The sequence below is a fragment of the Phocoena phocoena genome, chromosome 20, assembly GCF_963924675.1.
Source record: "Phocoena phocoena chromosome 20, mPhoPho1.1, whole genome shotgun sequence".
NCBI classification, from domain to species: domain Eukaryota; kingdom Metazoa; phylum Chordata; class Mammalia; order Artiodactyla; family Phocoenidae; genus Phocoena; species Phocoena phocoena.
Genome location: NC_089238.1, coordinates 32,822,232 through 32,843,301, shown reverse-complemented (window position 1 = coordinate 32,843,301; position 21,070 = coordinate 32,822,232). Strand labels below are relative to the sequence as shown.

Below are 21,070 nucleotides of genomic sequence, written 5' to 3'. Positions count from 1 at the left end.
CACCATATTAGAAAAACTGTGCAGCTGTTAAAAAAAAGAAAACACGGTAGCTAGATCTCTGACTCTCCCACAAGATGTATTATTTGGTAAAAACAGATGTATAATAAGGTCCAACATACATAAAGGACGAGCGTAAGAGTGTAAAGGCCTTGAAAGGGGTCTGGAAGGAAGCCGCCTGTTTGTTGATGATGGTTACTTGCAGGGAGGCGCTGGGAGCTAGGCAGGGGAGGTAATGGTGAAGGGGACTTCATGTTCTGTTCTGGATTGTCTGAATCTTTTACATATTATTTATGTAACCAAATACAACACACACAGTTAAACTATGAAAGAGTTCTAAGATTAAAAAAGCCTCCAAACTCCAAAGTGCTTTCCCCCCACCATGGGGCTGCTCAGGGGCTCCACGTCCAAGCTGCCAGGAAGTCTCAGGAAGGACCACGATCCTGGTTACTGTCAGGATTGGAAACAGGCTCAGTCACCGGGCAGGGGCAGGTGGTTATGTAAACGGGAGCGCAGACCTACTGCACATTCTTATGCCCTAAGCATGAGCAGCGATCGTGAGGATCTTGGAGCAGCTTGGAAATTAAATGACAAAAGCCCAGTGGGAAACTACACACAGCGCGCCCAGGGTAGAGGCGGAGGGGCCACATTGTTGGCCAGGTGGGATTATATCATCTTGGCCAAACCTGTTTCTCCCTGGGGCTTTCTCATCACGGTTCCGAGGCCACAAACCTGCACGTCGTCTTGGACCTGCACTTCTCTCCCTCCCCCACATTCAGTCGTCACCGCGTCCTCTGCTCCCTTCACTTCTTTCATCCCCTCGCTGGTCCAGGCAGCTCCGTCTGTCCCTGCATGATCGCAGCAGCCTCCCAAGAGGTCTCCCTGTTCCCAAAGGCCATCCCTCCCGGACCTGTCTGTTCCTAGTCTGTTTCTGCACAGCAGCCAGAATGGTCTCTGAGCTTTTAAAAGGATAACTGGGCTCAGTTTCTTCTCTGTTTCCTCGTCGCTTTTATAATAACTTTGTCCTGATCTCCAAGCGCCTGTAGGATCTGGCCCTCACCAGCAGCTACAAACACTTCTCGCTTCCTTCCCTTCCACTGTGTTCCAGCCGCCCTGGCCTTTCTGTGCTGTTTCCTGCCCGGGGCCTCTGCTCTCGCTGCCTCTGTGAGCCTGGCTACTCCTTATACCCCCAGCCCTCTCGCAGTTTCTCCATCACATTAGTCTGCGTACCTGCTTCCTGGGCCTATGCTTGTCTGAAATTGTCATGTCTACTTGATTGCCAATCTCCCCCACTAATCAGCACTATTCTAGGGCTTACCGTGGGTATGCACGGCTCCAAGCACTTTACAGACCACCCAGTCAGTTCTTTCAAGACCCTACAACACCAGTACAATCATGACACCCATTTTACAGATGAGCGAAGTGAGGCGCAGAGGTACCCCACTTGCCCCCAAGCTGGGCAACTCTAAAGTGGCCAACGTGGGCTTCGAACCCAGGTGGCTTCAGCCCAGGACCTGAGTCCTTCATTACTAAATGATCCTGCCTAAAACCACTAATGAGATGAAAACCGGCACCCTATTTACTTTTTGAAGATTGGAACTGGCTAGAGGAGCAGCCAATGAACTTCACTGGCCACAACGGTACCGGACATGCCACGCCCAAGCTTTTAACACCTGTGGTGATTTGAGGACATGATTTGACCTGTCTTTTCCTGGATAGAACAGGCCATAGATGAGAGAGTTCGCCAACTGCTTTTTGTGGACTTTCAAATTATTGACTCCATGAGCCCACTTCCCTTAGGTAATTCTCAGCAGGGTCTCACTGCATAAAGGGAGCCAGCCCTAACACCTGTGGAACTGCAACTCTGGCAGCACCCCTGGCTGCAAAAAAATAGGACTCAATGCCCATTTGGGTTCTATTTTCATTAAAACCCCATTAACCTGCTCTCTCAGGGCGATTAAAGTGTCCAGGACTGAGGCTCTGCAGCACTGTAGGAGGCGGCTTTTTAAAAGTGAGCGTTCTGTTCTGTTCTGTTCTGATCGCAGGCGGAAAACTTTCTTTTCAAAAGGACCCCCGGGGGGTTGACGTCTCAGGCTGGTTCCCAGCCCCAAGGTGGGTTTTCTTAACAGATAATATGGTAACACCCTCTGCAGCTGGTCTTGAGTTAGCTGAGGTTGAAGATTAGGTAATTTCTCTTCTACTTGGTGTTTTTGCCTTTGTTTTTTTTTTGTTTGTTTGTTTGTTTTTGGTCTGATTTTTGTAACTCAAAACCAGTGTAAAGTCTTCCAATGAATGTTCATTCCTTCCACACCTTGTAAAGGTCTAAGCACTGCCCCAGGGCACAGGGAGGCCAAGTGTGAAGTTTCACTTGGCAGAGCTGTAGAGATGCATTTCTGTCTCTACTTTTTTTTTTTTTAACATCTTTATTGGAGTATAATTGCTTTACAATGGTGTGTTAGTTTCTGCTTTATAACAAAGTGAATCAGCTATAAGTATACATATATCCCCATATCCCCTCCCTCTTGTGTCTCCCTCCTACCCTCCCTATCCCACCTCTAGGTGGTCACAAAGCACCAAGCTGATCTCCCTGTGCTACGTGGCTGCTTCCCACTAGCTACCTATTTTACATTTGGTAGTGTATATATGTCCATGCCGCTCTCTCACTTTCTGTCTCGACTTTTGCACCTTGAAATCAGCCAAACCCACATGAGCCGGGCCCTGTCCTTCTTCCGTGCCCGGGTGGGTGTGACCCACTGGCCGCGGTGTGCCCCCATCACAGGACTCTGCGTTTTAACACTGCGGCACATTATGGAGCTGGGCAGCTTGCAACTCAACCATTCAGTACATGGAGCATCTACTGGGTACAGGCTTGGTCCTTTGTGCTCTGGGGGATGCAGTAGGTCTGGGGTGGGGCCTGAGAACCTGCATTTCTAACAAATTCATAAGTGATGCTTATGCTGTTGGCCTGGGGACCACACTTTGAGAATCACTGCTATAAGATTTTGCTTAAATATCACTCCCCTGGAGGCCCTCCCTTCCAGCCCCTCCGCCAACCTTGGGATGGCGCTTCAGCCATAGGCTCTCAGGCAATTTGTATGGCTTCTTGCTTGTGATGGCCTGGCCCCTGCTTCCCTCCCCCACTTCACTATCTGTCACTCTCATCCTTGCCCTCCATGCTCCTGCCACCAAGGCCTGCTTTCCCTTCCTCAGAATAGGCCAAGCCACAGACCCCACTTCTTCCTGCCCCAGGACCTTGGCACTTGCTACCCTCACTGCCTGGAATGTTCTTCTCTGGGCTCTTCACCTGGCCGACTGCATATCCTAACTTAGAGAGGCCTCCTATGAACCCAGTTTAAAGAAGGTCCCCTGAGCTGTTCCCCTTCACACGCCCTTTAATTCATATCACAGATCTTGTGTTAATCAGATCTAACCCCCCTTGAGAATGTAAACTCCACAAGGGCAGGGAGGAGTGACCATTACACTCCCCACTGTAGACCCGGTGCCCAGCGCTTGCACAGGCTAGAGCATCACTGGAGAAGTGAAGGAATGGGATAGGTTTCTGCTCTCAGTGAAATCCACTTTGGAAGAGGCCGGAAAACCTGCCAGGCTTGCCCTGTGGGCTCTTCTTTCTGCAGACCTCCCTGCCATTAGGTCAACCATCAGCCTCTCAGCACTTTGTTTTGAGCGAGGGGGTGGGGTGGGGATGGAGGGAGGCAGGGGAGGTTTGGGAACAGCCAAAGTTGCAGCTTAGACACATAATCAAATCCAGAGGGCTGCACTGTGTTCTGCCAATTGAGATACCAGATTAAGCAGGCCAAGGCCCCTGGGGCAAGATGCCATGCAAAATAACTTTTCAGAAATAGCAACTTGTATCTCAGGAATGAGCACGAATTGTCAATGACATGAGCAGTGTTTTGAAACAGAAAGAGGAGTCCTATTTATATTGCAGATAACAGTTACGTGATATAGGCATAACTTGGGCCAATTTTCCCAAAGAAGATGTTTAGGAGTGATGGCGTGGTGATGCCTGGAGAAGCTGTGTTGGAAGGACCAAAGCTGAAGAGAAAGACGCCCAGTGGTGTGGTGGGAAGAGAATGTCCATGGCTCCTGGCCGGGCTCTGCTGCTTACTGGACAGTACAGTGGAGCAGCTAAGATCTCCCTTCAGGATCAGCTGGATCAGGGTTCCAACCCTGGGCTCAGCGCTTGTTGCTGTGTGACCTTGGGCAGTTGCTTAACCTCACTGAGCCTGTCTCTGTCTCTGGAAAATGGGGGGAAACAGTAATTTCTCTCTCAGGGTTGTAAAGAATAAACCAAAAAAGAAAAAGAATAAATGAAATAAAAAGATAATGTGTATAAGGTGGGTATCGTAGTGCCTGGCACAGAGTAAACAATAAATAATAGATGTCATTAGCTACAACACTTAAAAAATTTTAATTGTGATAAAAAAATAACCTAAAACTTACCATCTTAACCACTTTTAATGTCCAGTTCAACAATGTTATATACAGTCACATTGTTGCGCAACAGATCTCTAGAACTTTCTCATCTCACAAGACTGAAACTCTTACATCTAGGTTTTTAACCCATTTTGAGTTAATTTTTGTATATGGTGTTAGGTAAGGGTCCAACTTCATTCTTCTATAGTAATACTTTTATATTGAAAAATTCCTCTTACCTATTTGTGCCTATTTTCTCTTTTATTGAAAAAAGGTAGGGTCTTCCCTGGTGGTCCAGTGGCTAAGGCTCCGCACTCCCAATGAAGGGGGCCAGGGTTCGAACCCTGGTCAGGGAACTAGATCCCATGTGCCACAACTAAGACCCGGTGCAGCCAAATAAATAAATATTTAAAGAAAAAAAAAGGTAGGTTAAGAACTTTTCTATTCATCAAAAGATACTACAAAGAAAATTAAAAGACAAGCCACAAACTGGGAGACTTTTTACAACACAGATAACTGAAAAAGGATTAGCATCCAGAATACTCCTATAGGTCAGTAAGAAAAAGACAAATGTCCTCAGAGAAAAATGAGCAAGACACAAAAAGGAATTTCACAGAAGAGGAAGCATGAATGGCCAATGAACATATAATAAAATATTCAGCCTCATTAGTGCTCAGGAAAATGCAAATCTGCATCACCATGAGGTATTATTTTATACCCATTAACTGGGCAAAAATTAAGAAGTGTAATAATGACTCATACCGAGCGGATGGGAGAGTAAACTGGTACATTGTGGCAACATCTGGTGTAGTTGAGCACTCACAGACCCTACAAGCAATTTAACTTCTAGGTGAAACTCACCCGAGAGCAACTCTTAAATAAAAGATTCAGATGTGAGGGTGAATGTGCATAGTGACAATGTTTGTAAGAGAAAAAAGCACTGGAAACGAACCGAATGTCCAGTAATAAGAGGATGCTTATAGAAATCGTGGCATGTTCCCAGAATCGAGTAACATTCAGCAGTAAAAATGAACTGCAAAAACATGGTTGAAAGTTAAAACGTAAAATTGAGTGAAAGAAGCATGTGGGTGGCAGGGTGTTATTTTGACAGAGTTCAAAACCAAATCAAAATAATATTCATTAGATATATAAAACAAGGCATAATAAACATAAAACCCAGGACTGTGGTAACTCTGGGGGCGGGGGCAGCAGGAAACCATGCAAAAGGAACCAGAAGTATTGATTATCTTCTAGAACTGAAGTGAGTGGAAGTTCCTGGGTATTCTTGTTATTATAACACTTCATAATCTAAAGATATGTTACTGGCATTCTTTTACATGTACTAAATGTAACATGATAAAGAGTTATTTTACCAGCCTGGAAAACAGTTAATTCTTACGGGCCCTTTCAGCTCTAAGCTACTGGGTAGCAGCTACCAATTGAGGGAGATTTGATAAGAAACTCTCCACTCCTCTACCATCTGTCTATTTTGGGAAGAATTTGGAAGGGGCAGGCGTGGCACTGCCTTTGAGGCCTCCAAAACAAATTCTGGGCACAAAACCCAGAGTAGAGGCTGGAGGTTTGTGAGAAGAGGCACAAAGAATGATCCTGTGGACAGGAGGGAGCGAGCTGGGTGAACTGTGGCTGACCCGGCTCCCAGGCCATCCTCAAACTGGGAAAACTGTTTGGCTTGCACCTTCCGACACTGTGGCCCAAATCTGACAGGGAATGAGTGGGCCATCAGGCAGACACCTACCGTCCATTACACTTCTAGAGGGGAACAGGTGTGGAATCACTGAACAAAGGGGTCCCACAGAGAATATTACTAAGAAGTCACCCCTACACTATTTCTCTGTCTTTGGCTTCCCTGGGTTAAAGGCCATCTTGGGGGCCTGAAGACATAAGCTCTTTCCTGAGAGATTTATTTCACAGTGTGGGTCCCCAAGGGAACGTGCCACATGGTGTGGATGACATCGAAGGAAGTGGGTATGTTTGAGCCATAATTAAGCAAGGCAATCCGTCCACCTCCGTGTAACTCAGCTAAGTAAACGCTATTCTCTCGACAGGTGCATCTACAATAAGCCAAGACATTTTTTTCCTACGGTATCTTTCTTTTACTTGCAGCAGCAGAAAAGCCTTTTTAAATCACAATGGTCTATGGATATAACAGTCTTTCGAAACGGAGTGAGGTTTTTCAAATTTTATTGATTTCTTTTAAAAATGCCTTAAAGAGTAGAGAGCTTGATTATCACTGCTGACTACACACGAACATGACGTATGTATCATGTTATATGGTGAGCTCTCCCTAAAAATCTTTAAAACGATCTAGAAATTCAGCCAGTAGAACCCTCTGAAATGTTGATCAAGGGCTGAACTGCCTCAAAACCTGAGAAAACACCTCCTGGACTGCTCAGTGACAGGAAGAGAAGCACTTTACTTAATTCTTATCTGGTCTCTTGGATGAAGAAATGCGTGAACATAAAATGCTAAATTAGAAAATGACAGTGTCTTTTGCAAAGTTTTTTAAATGTTTTCCTCTTGAACCTAAGAGATAGCCAAGCGCCAAGGCCTCTTGTTCCCATTAAGATAAAGCCACTCTCCGGGAACACCCTTTGTCAACTCTCCCTCCAGTGACCCCGCCAATGGCGGCTTTTAACACTGGTTTCTGACTTTCTTCAAGCATCAAAATGCCTCCTCACCACGCCTGAATCTATTCATTGCCCCTGAATCTATACTTTTTAGCTCCTCATCTGCTTTCCTGCATCCAAAGAAACTGTCTTCAGGGAAGAATTTTAGTTGCCAAAAGGGAGCCACGCAAATCATGTGAGGATCCAAGAAACTTCTCTCTCAAGGGTGATACAGGAGCAGAGAATGTCATAAAGATACAAACCTCTGGGCTTTTTTCTTTTTTTTAAGTTGGCCATAGGTGGGAGATGTTTGCAAAGATTGGCTGGTTCTTTGTGCTCCCTTTACGGATTCTGAAACAGTAGCAGTTCCCAGGCACTATTTTCAGAGCTGAGCTGACATTTGTTAATAATGTTAGGGTAGAAAGCCCTGCTTATTTTAAACTCATTTAGATACAGAGAAAATTAGCTAGTATGTGCCAGAAGTGAAAGGCGAGAATATCAAGTTACTGCCCTCAGGGAGAGAAAGGAGAAGTTTTAAGTAAAATGAAAGAGGCCTTTTCCCATCAGATGCAAGTACTGGGGAAAAAGTGAAAATTTCAGGTGAAAAGCAAATACTCTGTCCCTTCTTAACTAGCTCACCAGCAGCTTGCTCCTGTGCAAGCCCTCCTAGGCCCCTAGTTGGCCCCAGTTATGCAGCCCAATGCAACGACGCCTATCCAATAAGCCTACCTTCTGAAATGAATATAGGGAAGAATCTAATGCTGTTTTGCTTCCCCAAATTGCTCTAAAAAATTATTGCTCCCTAAATGCAACGTAGAACTTTGGATTGAACTTTGGATTCTGGAACAATAAAAGGAACAAGAAAATTCTGGAACAATAAAAGGACATTAGTGGAAAATCTGGTGAAATCTGACTAAAGCCTGTGGCTTAGTTAGTAATACTTGATAAACGTACCATGATTACGTAAGACATCAGGGAAAGCTGGGTGAAGGATATAGGGGAACTTTGTACTATCTGTACAACTATTCTATAAATCTGAAATTATTTCCAAATAAAAAAGTTTAACGAAATGATGCCCCTTGGGTGGACTTCACTCTGATCTCTGACAGATAGGAGGCCTCTGGCTTCTGGGCGTGGCCTCCTCGCTTTTGACCAGGGGTCCCCAACCCCTGGGCAGACCGGTACTGGTCCTGTTAGGAAGCGGGCCGCACAGCAGGAGGTGAGCGGCGGGCAAGAGAGCGAAGCTTCATCTGTATTTACAGCTGCTACCCATCGCTCGCATTACCGCCTGCAACCCTACCCCCACCCCGTCTGTGGAAAAATGGTCTTCCGTGAAACCGGTCCCTGGTGCCAAAAAGGTTGGGGACTGCTGCTTTAGACCACAACGCAGGCAACAGGAGAGCACACCCAGAAGGAGAATGCTTGTCTCGTGTCCTAGAGCAAGGCTGCTTGGAAAGCAAGGCGCGTCTGACTGTGTCTGATTGTACTGTGTCTCCTTTGATTAGCGAGGCAGAAAGGCAGAAGCCTGGAAAAATCAACAAAATGATCTCAAACAAAAGCACGCTGGGCCTGTCACATGTGTTAATCATTTGCTCTCGGAAGAGGGTAACTTTGTATTTTCTCAGACTTGCCCTTGATTCACTATATTTTATTCACTACTCATTAATGACGGGAGATTTATTGTTCATTCAAAATGCCGCTATCAAGAGTTAGCAAGAGAACTCCAAATTTTAGGCACTTTTCTTTAGGTTCAGGGCATTTAGTTGTCTTTTAAAAATTGTTTCTATGGTAAGACAGAAATAAAGACACAGACCTACTAGAGAATAGACTTGAGGATATGGGGAGGGGGAAGGGTAAGCTGTGACGAGGCGAGAGAGAGGCATGGACATATATACACTACCAAACGTAAAATAGATAGCTAGTGGGAAGCAGCCGCATAGCACAGGGAGATCAGCTTGGTGCTTTGTGACCACCTGGAGGGGTGGGATAGGGAGGGTGGGAGGGAGGGAGATGCAGGAGGAGATACATATATGTATAACTGATTCACTTTGTTATAAAGCAGAAACTAACCATTGTAAAGCAATTATACTCCAATAAAGATGTAAAAATAAATAACTTTCTATGTGTAATCAATATTAAGATTTTCATTTTAACTATATTAGATAAGGACTGTTGAAATTAAGGTTCTTGGAGTAATTCTTATAGTTTAAGCATCTATCCTATATTTTGTGCCACAAGTTACTTCAAGTATAGATTTTTCTCTTGAACACAAAGGTACCTACTTTCAGAAATGTACGTACGGCCTCTGCAATTATTTTCTTTTGCCAAGATCAGTGTAAAATATTATATTTTCACTTAAGCACCATTGTCCCAGATGGTGTAAAGATGAAAAGCTCTCCTGGAATTTCTTGAAGGCTGGTGGAACCGAAAGACTCAGAACAGGACTTGACTTCTGTATGAACTTGAGTGAGCTGCTCAATATTTCTGCATTCCAATTTCACTACCTCAGACACAGTAGTCCAGAAACTTCTCAGGTCCAGTGGTGCTCAGAGATTAACAAGCTCTATAAAATGTTCAGAAATCTCTTAGGCTAGGTGAAATTTTTGCTTAAAATAAGGAACAAATTACTTCTGCTGTGGAAGCAGTAAGAAAATTCAATACCAAATCACTGGGGTAAGGATGGACTTTTTAACAAATGGTGCTGGTATGGCAGAGGGGCCTTTTTCTGACAAGGGAGGGTTTTAAGCAGAGAAGTAATAAGATCTGATTTATTTTTGAACAAGACCACTGTGGCCGCTCTGGTGAGAAGAGTCTGAAGGCGGGGAAGGGTGAATGAATGCAGGGAAGGAGTTGGGAGGTGACCTCAACCATCCCGGACAGGAGTGGAGGTGGGGAAGAGGCAGGCATGTTCTGCCAATGACTTGAAGGTTGACCCAAAAGATATGAGAAAGACGGCCAAGGAGGACTCCTACGTTTCTGTCCTGAGCAGTAGGGAAGGATGTAGTTGTCAAAAACAGAGATGAGAAAGATGATAGGAGGAGACTGTGAGAGTAAGATTAGGGCCTCAGTTTCAGCCCCGTGGGGTCAGATGTTGAAGTGGAATGTCAAGCAGGTGGTTGGCTGCAAGTCTGGAGTTGAAGGGAGGTCTGGCTGGAGATGGAATTTGGGAGTCATCAACGTATAGATGGTGGTATTTAAAACTTGACACTGGAGGGAGTCAGAATGGCTAGAAGAGATCCGAGGACAGACCATGGAGCCATCCAAAACGCAGAGGTCAGGAGAGTGGAGGAAATGACCTGGGAAAGCAAAGCCTTGGCCCTTCCTCTCGGCAGCCCAACTTGTACCACAGGGAAAAAGCCTGAAGACAGTGAGGTCTTTTGTATGTAATTAAGACCAGAGTTACCTGGGAACAGAGCCTTTAAGGGGAAAGAGCACACATTCCCCCTTGTTTTTAAGAGTGATACGGTAGCTGAGCCAATTTGTTGACTTATTTTGAAAAATTCACTTCTTTGAAGGGACCAAGAGACTGATTTGGGGGAAGGTTGCTGGGGAGAGGGTTAGTAACTGACAGCCTCGAAGGCAAATCTGTAATTGGAGATGGGCTTCGGAAGCTCCCTGTAATATAATTTGTTCAAAATTTAAAATGGAATAAATTCTACACGTGCGTACCCACATATTCTTGGTATATGCCTCTGAGCCAAAATTTTTTTAATAAGAAAAAAAACCGGCAGCAGCCTTAGGATTGACTTTAAAAACAAAGCTGTCTGTGAATCCAAAAATTAAAAAATATGTTTTTCTCACTGACTATGAATTATCTCTGGGCCCCTGACTATATGTAAATGCTGTGACAGCAATGGAAGTCCCTCTTTTCAAGGACACAGCCCATCCCTATGGAGAATGTCCCCCATAGTTATGAGTATTGTGCAAACAAAAGAGCAGTTGCTAAAACATGGATTTATTGGGGCATTATTGTCAAATACTATCAAAGACAAAATTTTCTGTTAGCTTTGCCTGATCATCTGTAGTACTCGAGTTACAGAAATAGTACATGTACAGAATGTATTCATGTGCAAAGTGGATCATTTATTTAGCACCAAAATCAAATTATAAAAACATCAGCTCCATCTTAAAACAGGCATTTAAAAAATATTTCTGACATTCTAAGTTTGCATCAAGACGTCTGTACAATCTGGAGACCCAAATCCCACTGTAATTTCCAGTGACAAAGGCAATTTTCACTAGTTGTGGGAAGTTGGAAGGGGACCCATGGTGTGGTGATAACTGCCCTTCAAAAAGTCCAGTGGGTCCCAGGGATGCTGTTTCCTACTCTGCCTGAGGTTTCCTCCTTGATCTCCAGGGAAAGAGTTTCGTGGTTGCTTAAACAGAGTCTCAGTACCTGGTCAGGAATCTGTTATATAATAATATTGCAAAACTTACTGAAGAGTAGAAAACCATGACCGAGGTCTCCTGCCCACTCACATCTGCCATGCTAAGCTTCTCAAACAGGGCTCTTCATAACCAGCAACCCTGCAGCCCTGATTTCAATGTAATAAGGGCTGGTTAACACCCTCTAACAACTACTTTGCGATTCCAAACAACTCCCTGACAGCTTTCCTAGGGAGAGCATGGAATAACTGTGCGGGGGGGGGGGGGGGGGGGGGGCTCTAAAGATCTAGAGGCAAAAACAAGCTCAGTTTAACCATTTCCCGCCTAGGCGTGAAGTCCAGTTCATGAAGCCCTCCTCACAGAAGAGGAAAGCAATGTCTTCTCTTTAGTAAAAGCCTTGCCACTCACGGGGCTTTCCATTTTCCTTCCTTATTCTTTTTTTTTTTTTTTTTGCGGTATGCGGGCCTCTCACTGTTGTGGCCTCTCCCGCTGCGGAGCACAGGCTCCGGACGCGCAGGCTCAGCGGCCATGGCTCACAGGCCTAGCCGCTCCGTGGCATGTGGGATCTTCCCAGACCAGGGCATGAACCCGTGTCCCCTGCATCGGCAGGCGGACTCTCAACCACTGTGCCACCAGGGAAGCCCTCCTTCCTTATTCTTGGCAACTGTTTTTTGAAACTGGGTAACTCCCCATAGGCAGGTGGCAGGAGATATTTATAAGTCGAGTCAGCATCCTGGGAGTACTGTCCTTTGTGCAACCATGAGGAAGATGAGGCAATTAAGCTCAAGAGGACATTTTGTGAACAGGTTAGGAAGGCCCATTTGTACCCGTCCTTTGGAGCTAGTGAAACTGGATATCTAAGGCTGTCCAAACTCCCAGGCATGAGGAATCCCAGTTCCAACTCTATTGCGATATATGCATTCATGATCCTTATTTATGAAGGACTTTGGTTTCTCTTTGGCTGTGGGTTCCTGGGCTAAGTAGGTCTGGTCTGTGGGTCAGCAGGTGGGATAGTCCTGGAAGACTTATAGGGCCAGGGACATCCTCCAGCATGCTGTTTCCCCACCAGATGGTAGCACTCCCGACAGTGCTGCTGGGAATAAGTCACAAGATGGGACATGATTCTGGCCCTATACAAGGTCAACTAGGCTCCTATCAAGGACACACAGAGGGATAAGTCTACAGGGAGCAATTCTGTGTTCTTCTGGCCTTCAGTCTTCCATGTCAGTGAATTTTCTCTTCGTGTAGTTCTGAACCAGGTTGGAAGCTGTGATCTGAGAGGCCTGCCCCTTCTCCCAATACTGAAAGTCATTCAGTCCTTTCTGCCCTGTTTGAAACAAGCCTCTCTCCATCTCATCTAGCCTGGCTACCAGTGCCGAAGTGTCTTCGTTGTAAGCATTCTGGGAGGAGTCCATGATGCGGCGGAAACGTCCAACAAACGTCTGAAGAAGCGAGAGACAGAAATCAGATACATTTTAATCCCTGAACATTTAAATGGCATGAAAGGCAAGAATCTGGTTTAGGACTTAGAAGGAGGTCTGCGTCTCCTCTGCCACCTGTAATCAAGTATCTTATTTCCAGGACTTCCTGTTGGTCCCAACTCTTAGCAAGCAAATATGAAGAGCGACAGACAAGCCATATTTACATGTATATATAATCAGCAAACACAGTCTAATTGTAGGCTGACCCGGAATAACAAGAAACTGATTGTATAAATCATACACTCCCCGGGTAAGAGTAACATCTGGTGGCTGCCACGGCTGGCTCCTGAGACATGTGCAATGCCATAGGTTTTCACGTCAATAACTTGCCTGCAGGAGAGACTGGGAGATGTCTGTGTTCTCTGGACTGTCAAAATGCAGGAGTTGGGAGCCGAACCCGTAGAAATGTGGCCCCATTTTGTGGAGGTCCACCACGTTGGCATCTGCACTGAACACGGTCCTCCAACCCTCCTGGTAGATTTTGGGAAGTTCCACAGAAAGGATCCGGCGCTTGTTGTCAAAAAGTCCTTTTGCCAGCCACAAGGGGAGTTCAAGCTTTGAGCCCTGTATCGCACAGGATTGTAGGTTTTAAAAACAAGTAACATAGCAGGAAATGTGTGTGACAAAAAGGAAATGCACATGGCCTGAGGGAATATCAATACTGCCTGTTCTCTTTAGGGGCATAACTGTCAAATACAGAAGATACAGCTGTGACTTGAAGAAGTGAACTGTGTGGGCTGAAGTTTTATGTCATGATGGAATGGAGAGAGAAAAAGGATTTATATACCAAAAACAAAGTCGAGAACAAAAATGTGGCACAAAGGGAAAGTTTTCTATCTAACATAAATAAAAACTGTCCAATTGCAGATACTTCAGAGATATAGTAAACATTTCTACTTCCTTTGAAGATTCAACATCTATTCCACATATGCACTGACTGACTACCTACTATGTGCCAAGCACCTCTCTAGGTGCTGGGGAATATAAAGAAAAATAGGGTCAGCCTGAGCTCAGGCTACAGCCCCTCCCCAGCCCACTACGCAGCTTTAAAGATGACAGAAAAGGTAAATGTCTCTATTTTTTAAAGCCTTAACAGAATTAGTAAATAGATGAGGTGGCCACGATGCAAGCAGTTTCTGCAGTGCAAGCTGCAGAAACATTAAAATGAACATAGATAAGAATAGCATATGCAAGGGCCTGTTTTTACCTCAAAGGTCTGCAAAAAAGTAACATTTATACTCCTAAAAACAGGCAGTTAAAAATTTGCAGAAGCTACAAATTGAAGCAATCAGCTCTATATAAAACAGCTAGAAATTTAGCTAGCATTTTAATATCCCAATGAGAATCTGAAAAACGTTCTCCATTAAGATCATATGGACTCCACTTTTAAAAAAAAAAAACAAACAAACACTTTATCCCTGTGCCTCATTTATTTTGTAATTAAGTTTGTACCTTTTAATCTCCCTCACCTATTTCACTCCTCCTGCCCCTCCCTCCCCTCTAACAACCATCTACTGGTTTGTTCTCTGTATCTGCGAGGCTGTTTCCATTTTGTTATGTTTGTTCACCTGTTTTGTTTTTTAGACTCCATATATAAGTAAAATCATACAGTATTTGTCTTTCTCTGACTTTTTTTTAGAGATTTTCTTTTTATATATACAAGACACATTACTCCATTAAATTTGAGGACACAGTACAAAAAAAAAACTTCAACTAACTCATATGACAGTGTTGTTCACACTCAAAATGCCACTTTTTGTTGGTGTTGTTTTGTTTCCTAATAATAAAGGAGGAGACTTAGGGCTGTTGGGCTGATATATATTTGTGGGTCCCCCCCCCCCGCACCTCACCCACACACCACCAGGGTGAACAGGAGGAGGAGAAGGGAGGGCAGGGCCCACAGCAAAGTTTCATAATCTTGAATGCAAGAAGTTAAGAGAAACATCCAAAAAAGAAAAAGGCAAGCGTAACTGGGTTAAGGAGGCAACAAAGGCACAAACTCTCACAGAGGAGAATTGCTGTTAAAGGTGGGGGTGGCTTTGAGGGGTGGGTGAGCAGAGCTTTTGGTAAACTTCACAGGGCTGGGGATAAAAATATTTGGTTCAAAGCTGCCCAAGCAGCCAGGACATGAGGGGTCAAGATCCAAGAAAGAAGAGAGAAAAGTAAAGTCCAATATTTGGAACTAAATATCAACAGTAATTAGGCTCTGACTTTAAAATAAATAAAAAATCAAATGGAAATTCCAGAGCTGAAAAATGCAATCATTGACCTGAAGAACTCACTAGATTAAGTCAAATTTAACAGTTTTACCAGATATAACATAGACAGAAGTGAGGATCATCAATTGGAAAAAAGATCAGTAGAAAATAACCAGACTAAAACATGGAGAGAAAATAGAAAAAAGAGCCTAAGAGGCATATGGAATATGGTTAAAAAAAAAAAAAAAAAGTCTAACATACATGTAATTTGAATCCCAGAAGGGGAGGAGGGATAGATTGAGGCAAAAGAAATATCTGGAGATAATGGCCACGAATTTTCCAAAATCAAAAGGAATATAAAAATCACAGATTCAAGGAACATTATGAATACCAAGAAGAATAGTAATAAGACTTCAACGAGGCACATCTTACTCAAATTGCTGAAAAACAAAGACAGAGACAAAAGCAGCTATTAGTGGAGGTGAGGAATATATTGCCTTTAAAGAAGAAACAATAAGAGTTAAAGCCTACTACAAAGTGCTGGTAGAAAATAACTGCTTACTAAAATTCTATACCGAGTGAAAATATCCTTTAAAAGCAAAGGTGAAATAAAGGCATTTCCAGAGAGAAAGTGTGCACTAAAAAGTTAACACAGCAGCCTGAGACTGCTCTCCTTAGAAAGGCCTGCTTGTAAGGATGACCTTGGTTGGTATCTGGGAATTTGGGTTTCAGGAGAGTTCCCACCATTCCTGGGACTGATAAGAGTGCCTCAATATGCCTACACTGCTTTTGTTTTTTGTTTGCTTTTGCAGTACGAGGGCCTCTCACTGTTGTGGCCTCTCCCGTTGCAGAGCACAGGCTCTGGACACACAGGCTCAACGGTCATGGCTCATGGACCCAGCCGCTCCGCGGCACGTGGGATCTTCCCGGACCGGGGCACGAACCTGTGTCCCCTGCAACGGCAGGTGGACTCTCAACACTACGCCACTAGGGAAGCCCACACCTACACTGTTTGTACAAACAATGTGGCTTATGCTGAACCCCTGCTTTCCTTCTTGGAGTCTGGAATCTTGGTATGTTCTAGGTAGAGAGTGCCTATGTAAACTTCCCCCAGTAAAAACTTGGGTACTGAGTCTCTAATGAGCTTCCCTGGTAGACAATATTTCACACATGTTGTCACAGTTCATTACTGGATTAAGTGTGTCCTACATGACTCCACTGGGACAGGACTCTTGGAAACTTGTGTCTAGTTTCCTGCAAACTTCATCTCATGCACCCTTTCCCTTTGCTGATTTTGCTCTTATCCTTTTACTGTATTAAAATTTAAACACAAGCATGACTATCTGATGAGTCCTGTGGGTCCTCTTAGTGAATCATCGAACCCAACGTTGGTCTTCAGGACCCCTTGTACAGACAGAAATGGAGAATCTATCACTAGAAGACCCAGAGTAAAGAAATCAAGAAGGAAGAATGAAAATGACCCCAGCAAGAAATATGGAAATGTAGGAAGGAAAAAAAAAAAGAGTAATGGAAAGAGTAAATAAGTGTGTAAATATAAAAATAACAATAAATGACAATAATGTTTTATAGGATTTAAAACGAGTCAAATTACAATACAACAATAACATAAAAGAAAAGAGGGAGAAAATGGAGTTAAAATGTTATTAGGGATTCCCTGGTGGCACAGTGGTTGAGAGTCTGCCTGCCAATACAGGGACACGGGTTCGTGCCCTGGTTTGGGAGGATCCCACATGCCGCGGAGCGGCTAAGCCCGTGAGCCACGGTCGCTGAGCCTGCGCGTCCGGAGCCTGTGCTCCGCAACGGGAGAGGCCACAACAGTGAGAGGCCCATGTACTGCAAAAAAAAAAAAAAAAAAAATGTTCTTAGATTCTAGCACTGACTGTGAAGTGATGAAAGTAGTAATTCATATAACATTTTTGGTAGTCAAAAATGATTGTGTAATATTTAAGGTAGCCACTAAAATAACAGAAGAATAAATAATAAAAAGGAAAATGGATAACAAAAATTTGATTAATACACAAGAAGTCAAAAAAGAAAAAGGAAACTAAAACAGATGGAACATAAAGAAAATAGTAGGAAGGTAAAAATAAACACAAATAAATCAATAATTAAATAAATGTAAATTCATTAAATATACCAATAAAAAAAATTGTCAAACCAAACAAAAAACCCCCAACTATATGCCACTTAAAAGAGTCATACCATAAATATAAAGACATATAAAGGTTGAAAATAGAAGGATGGAAAAAAGTTATGCAAACAGTAATCAAAAGAAAGAAGCATTACTAGAGATAGAGGGACATGTGACAATAATAAAAGGGTCATTAAACCCACAAGAAGAATATAAATACTATCTAAATTAACAGAATTAAAAAGAGCAACTGACAAACCTATAATCATTGTGGGAGACATTAACATATCTCTTTAGATAAATGAGAAGTAGCAAACACAAAAAAACTGTAAGAATATAGACGATCTCAACAAAACAAATAACAAACTTGACTTAATTTACAGATATAAATTATGTATTGCAGACCATTACTTCACAATATAGAGCTTTTCAAGCATATATAGAAGGGTTAGATTATCTCATGCTGGGGTTTAAAGCAAGCGTTAACCTTCAAATAACTGAAATCATTCAGACTATGTTCTCTGCCACTGTGTAACTAAGCCAGAAATCAAAACCCAAAAGTGTACATAGTAAAATCCCCAAGTGTTTGAACCTAAGCACCAGTCTTACAAATAATCCATGAGTCAAAGAAGAATTCACAACGGAAATCAGAAAATCAAATTAAAACTTGTGAAATCTAGTTAAAGCTAGAGGAAATGCACAGCTAAAAATGTAAAAAGGAAAGTTGAAAAATCAATGACCTAGGTAACCCATCTCAAAATGTGACTGGGTGGAAGAGAACAAAGAAAATCAAGTCTGAAGAAAGTAGAAGGAAAGAACCAATTAAGATAATAATTTAATGACCTAAAAATAAAAGTACAAATGAGAAAGTTGACAGAGCCATTACTTAGTTCTTTGAAAAGACTAACACAAGTGATAAACTCCTAGTAAGACTAATTAAGAAAGACATCATAATTTCTCCATATCAAGAATAAAAATCAGGGGACTTCCCTGGTGGCACAGTGGTTAAGAATCTGCCTGCCAATGCAGGGGAACATGGGATCGAGTCCTGGTCCGGTAAGATCCCACATGCCGCGAAGCAGCTAAGCCCGTGTGCCACAATTACTGAGCCAGCACACCACAACTACTGAAGCCCGCGCACCTAGAGCCTGTGCTCCTCAACAAGAGAAGCCACTGCAATAAGAAGCCCATGCACCGCAATGAAGAGTAGCCTCCACTCGCCACAACTAGAGAAAGCTGGTGCGCAGCAACAAAAACCCAACACAGCCAAAATAAATAAATAAATTTATTTATTTTTTTAAAAAGAATAAAAATCAGGACACAGCTATAACTGTACAGATGTTTAAAAGATAGTAAAAGGATATTTGAACATTATAACACTGTATTTGACAATTTAGATGAAATAGTCAAGTTCCTAGGGGGAAAAAACAAGGTACCAAGAGTAAAACAAGAAAAGAAAATCTGATAGTCCTGTGTCTATGAATGAAATTAAATGTCATTAAAAACCTTCCAACACAAATCTCCCATGCAGAAGAATCCCAAATAATTTACGCAGACACTGTGCCTCAAAGAAGTGGAGCACAACTCACCACTCCTTAAGTATGGCTGCACATAATGACTTCCTTCCAGAGAGAAAAAAGGTGGAAAAAAAGAGTAACTTTACAGAGAAGAAGCCTGACAAACCCCACCTCGATCAAGTGATCAAGGTATCTATCAACATAAGTCATGCTGATGGCATGTACCCTTGATACGATGTGGTAAAAACGGCACTTTTACCTCTGTGGTCTTCCTCCTCCGAACACAGTCTAATCGTAAGAAAACCATCAGACAAATCCCAAATGAGGAACATTCTCAACAAAATACCTGGCCAGCACTCCACAAAATTCATGGTCATTAAAAACAAGGAAAGTCTGATAAACTGTCAAAGCCAAGAGGAGCCTAAGGACACATGATTACTAAATGCAATGTGGTGTCCTGGATGGGATCCTGGAACAGAAAAAGGACATTAAGTAAAAACGAAGGAAATATGAATAAAATATGGACGATACATCTGTATATCAGTGTGTAAGAGAACTAAATCCTTAACTACTATAATGGAAAGTCAATAAATAATGTCTAAATTTTTTTTAAAAATTAAGATAAATTTAAGGGTCTTCCCTGGTGGCGCAGTGGTTGGGGGTCCGCCTGCCGATGCAGGGGACACGGGTTCGTGCCCATGTCCGGGAGGATCCCACATGCCGCGGAGCGTCTGGGCCCGTGAGCCATGGCCGCTGAGCCTGTGCGTCCGGAGCCTGTGCTCCGCAACGGGAGAGGCCACAGCGGTGAGAGGACCGCGTACCGCAAAAAAAAAAAAAAATCAAGATAAATGTAAGAACATTATTTAGAAATACGGAGGTGAATTTTGAAGAAACTGAAAAAAGTAGAGAGATCCTGTGGAAATGGAAAGGGGCATGAGGGAAGCAAGGCAGAACCTGCTACTTTTTGTTATAAATCTTTCGGTACCATTTAACTTTTTAAACTCTGCATATGCCTTACTTTGACAAAAAATTAACTCAAAAGAGACCAAACAAAACCACCCTTCTAAACAAAACTTAGGTTAAATAGGAAATCAAAAATAACCATTACAAGCCATGTTCCTGGGACAAACTCGAATTTGAAGTCCTGCAGTCCTAGGTTCGAATCCCAGCTCACCACTTACAATGAGACCCTGGCCCAAACTTTCTGGGCTTCAATTTCCTTATATGTAACATCACATAACTATAGGGTTGTTGAAGGACTAAAGGGGTAATAGATGGAAAAGTATACTCCCCCCACCCCATCCATGCCTACACTAAAGCCCTCAGGAGATGGTTGCTGATACCGTCTTCATTACGCAGGAATGAATCTAGCAATCTGCGGTTCCCAGACAAAATCTACTCTATACAACCCCAAACTGTTGTGTTCTAAGGCTAAAGTGATCAGAACCCTGGTCCTCAAGTATTCCGTAGGCGCCAATCCTTAAGCATCAACACACGTAGGGGTGAAAAGACACTGCTGAATATGGATAGTTTCAAAAATGAAATCCGTGCTGCAGGGAGCCTGACGACGCAGTATAAATTTACTTTCCGTAGGGGTGTTGAAGCCTAGGTCGGCGGGGGACCAGCGGACAAGACTCCTTAACGCACGGCCCTGCCTCCCCGTAAAACTACAGATCCCAGAGGCAGCGCGCCCGGCGACGCGGCGCCCCCCAAGCCCGCAAGGCCTATCGGGAGTTGTAGTCTTTCCGGACCGGATCGCTTACCTGAGGGATTGCGTTGTCAGCCTCGGACCCTCCGCTCCGGTCTAGGAAGAAAGTGCCGAGGCGCGGCATAGGGATCTCTGTGCGCACCGGGAGCTTCTCGTGGGACATCAGGATGTCGTCCAAGGAAAGAAAGTTCTCCTCAGGCCCCAGCGCACCCGACTCCACCCGGAAATAAGCCTCGGACATGGCGGCGGCTTGAGCTTCTCCGTTTCCACTCTTGTGATTCGGGAGAGTCAGGGATGTAAAAGAAAGAGGAGGCGGCTGAGGCCGGTCAGGACTGTGAGGGTTGAGGATGTCGCTGCGGCCACCAGGCTGGATTCAAACGCTTTTACCGCGCCCGGGGACGGGCCAGACAAGAGCAGTCGATCCAGGCGGATCTGCCCAGGCAGAAGCAATCGACAAAGTCTGCGGATTTGGTTCAGCGCTACCCAAGGGAGGGGAAGCAGTAGGTGGATCTGCCTGGAGATTTTTTGCAGCTCTGTAGCCCAGTGTGAGAACTTTAAAAAGCAGCT

The 21,070-nt window shown here is 43.7% G+C and overlaps 1 protein-coding gene across 2 annotated transcripts; it reads right to left on the bottom strand.

Moving 5' to 3' along the window:
- Positions 1 to 12,658: 12,658 nt before the first annotated feature.
- GINS3 (GINS complex subunit 3) lies at positions 12,659 to 20,744 on the bottom strand. 2 transcript variants are annotated; one of them, XM_065899365.1, is made up of 3 exons: positions 20,559 to 20,744; positions 13,259 to 13,492; positions 12,659 to 12,889 (listed from the first exon to the last, which is right to left on the bottom strand). In XM_065899365.1, exons 1-3 carry the CDS (start codon positions 20,742 to 20,744, stop codon positions 12,659 to 12,661), a joined length of 651 nt encoding a protein of 216 aa, XP_065755437.1. The 2 variants fall into 2 exon arrangements, with proteins under 2 accessions (XP_065755437.1, XP_065755439.1); XM_065899367.1 differs by lacking the exon at positions 13,259 to 13,492.
- Between the last annotated feature and the right edge of the window lie 326 nt (positions 20,745 to 21,070).

What these genes read in the sequence shown, in the direction of transcription:
- GINS3 (XM_065899365.1), bottom strand. Translation starts at nt 20,744, where the DNA reads ATGTCCGAGGCTTATTTCCGGGTGGAGTCGGGTGCGCTGGGGCCTGAG. An exon ending in CTGACAACGCAATCCCTCAG is followed by an intron (nt 13,493 to 20,558) that starts GTAAGCGATCCG and finishes TGTGCGATACAG; the next exon opens with GGCTCAAAGCTTGAACTCCC. An exon ending in TCTCCCAGTCTCTCCTGCAG is followed by an intron (nt 12,890 to 13,258) that starts GCAAGTTATTGA and finishes TCGCTTCTTCAG; the next exon opens with ACGTTTGTTGGACGTTTCCG.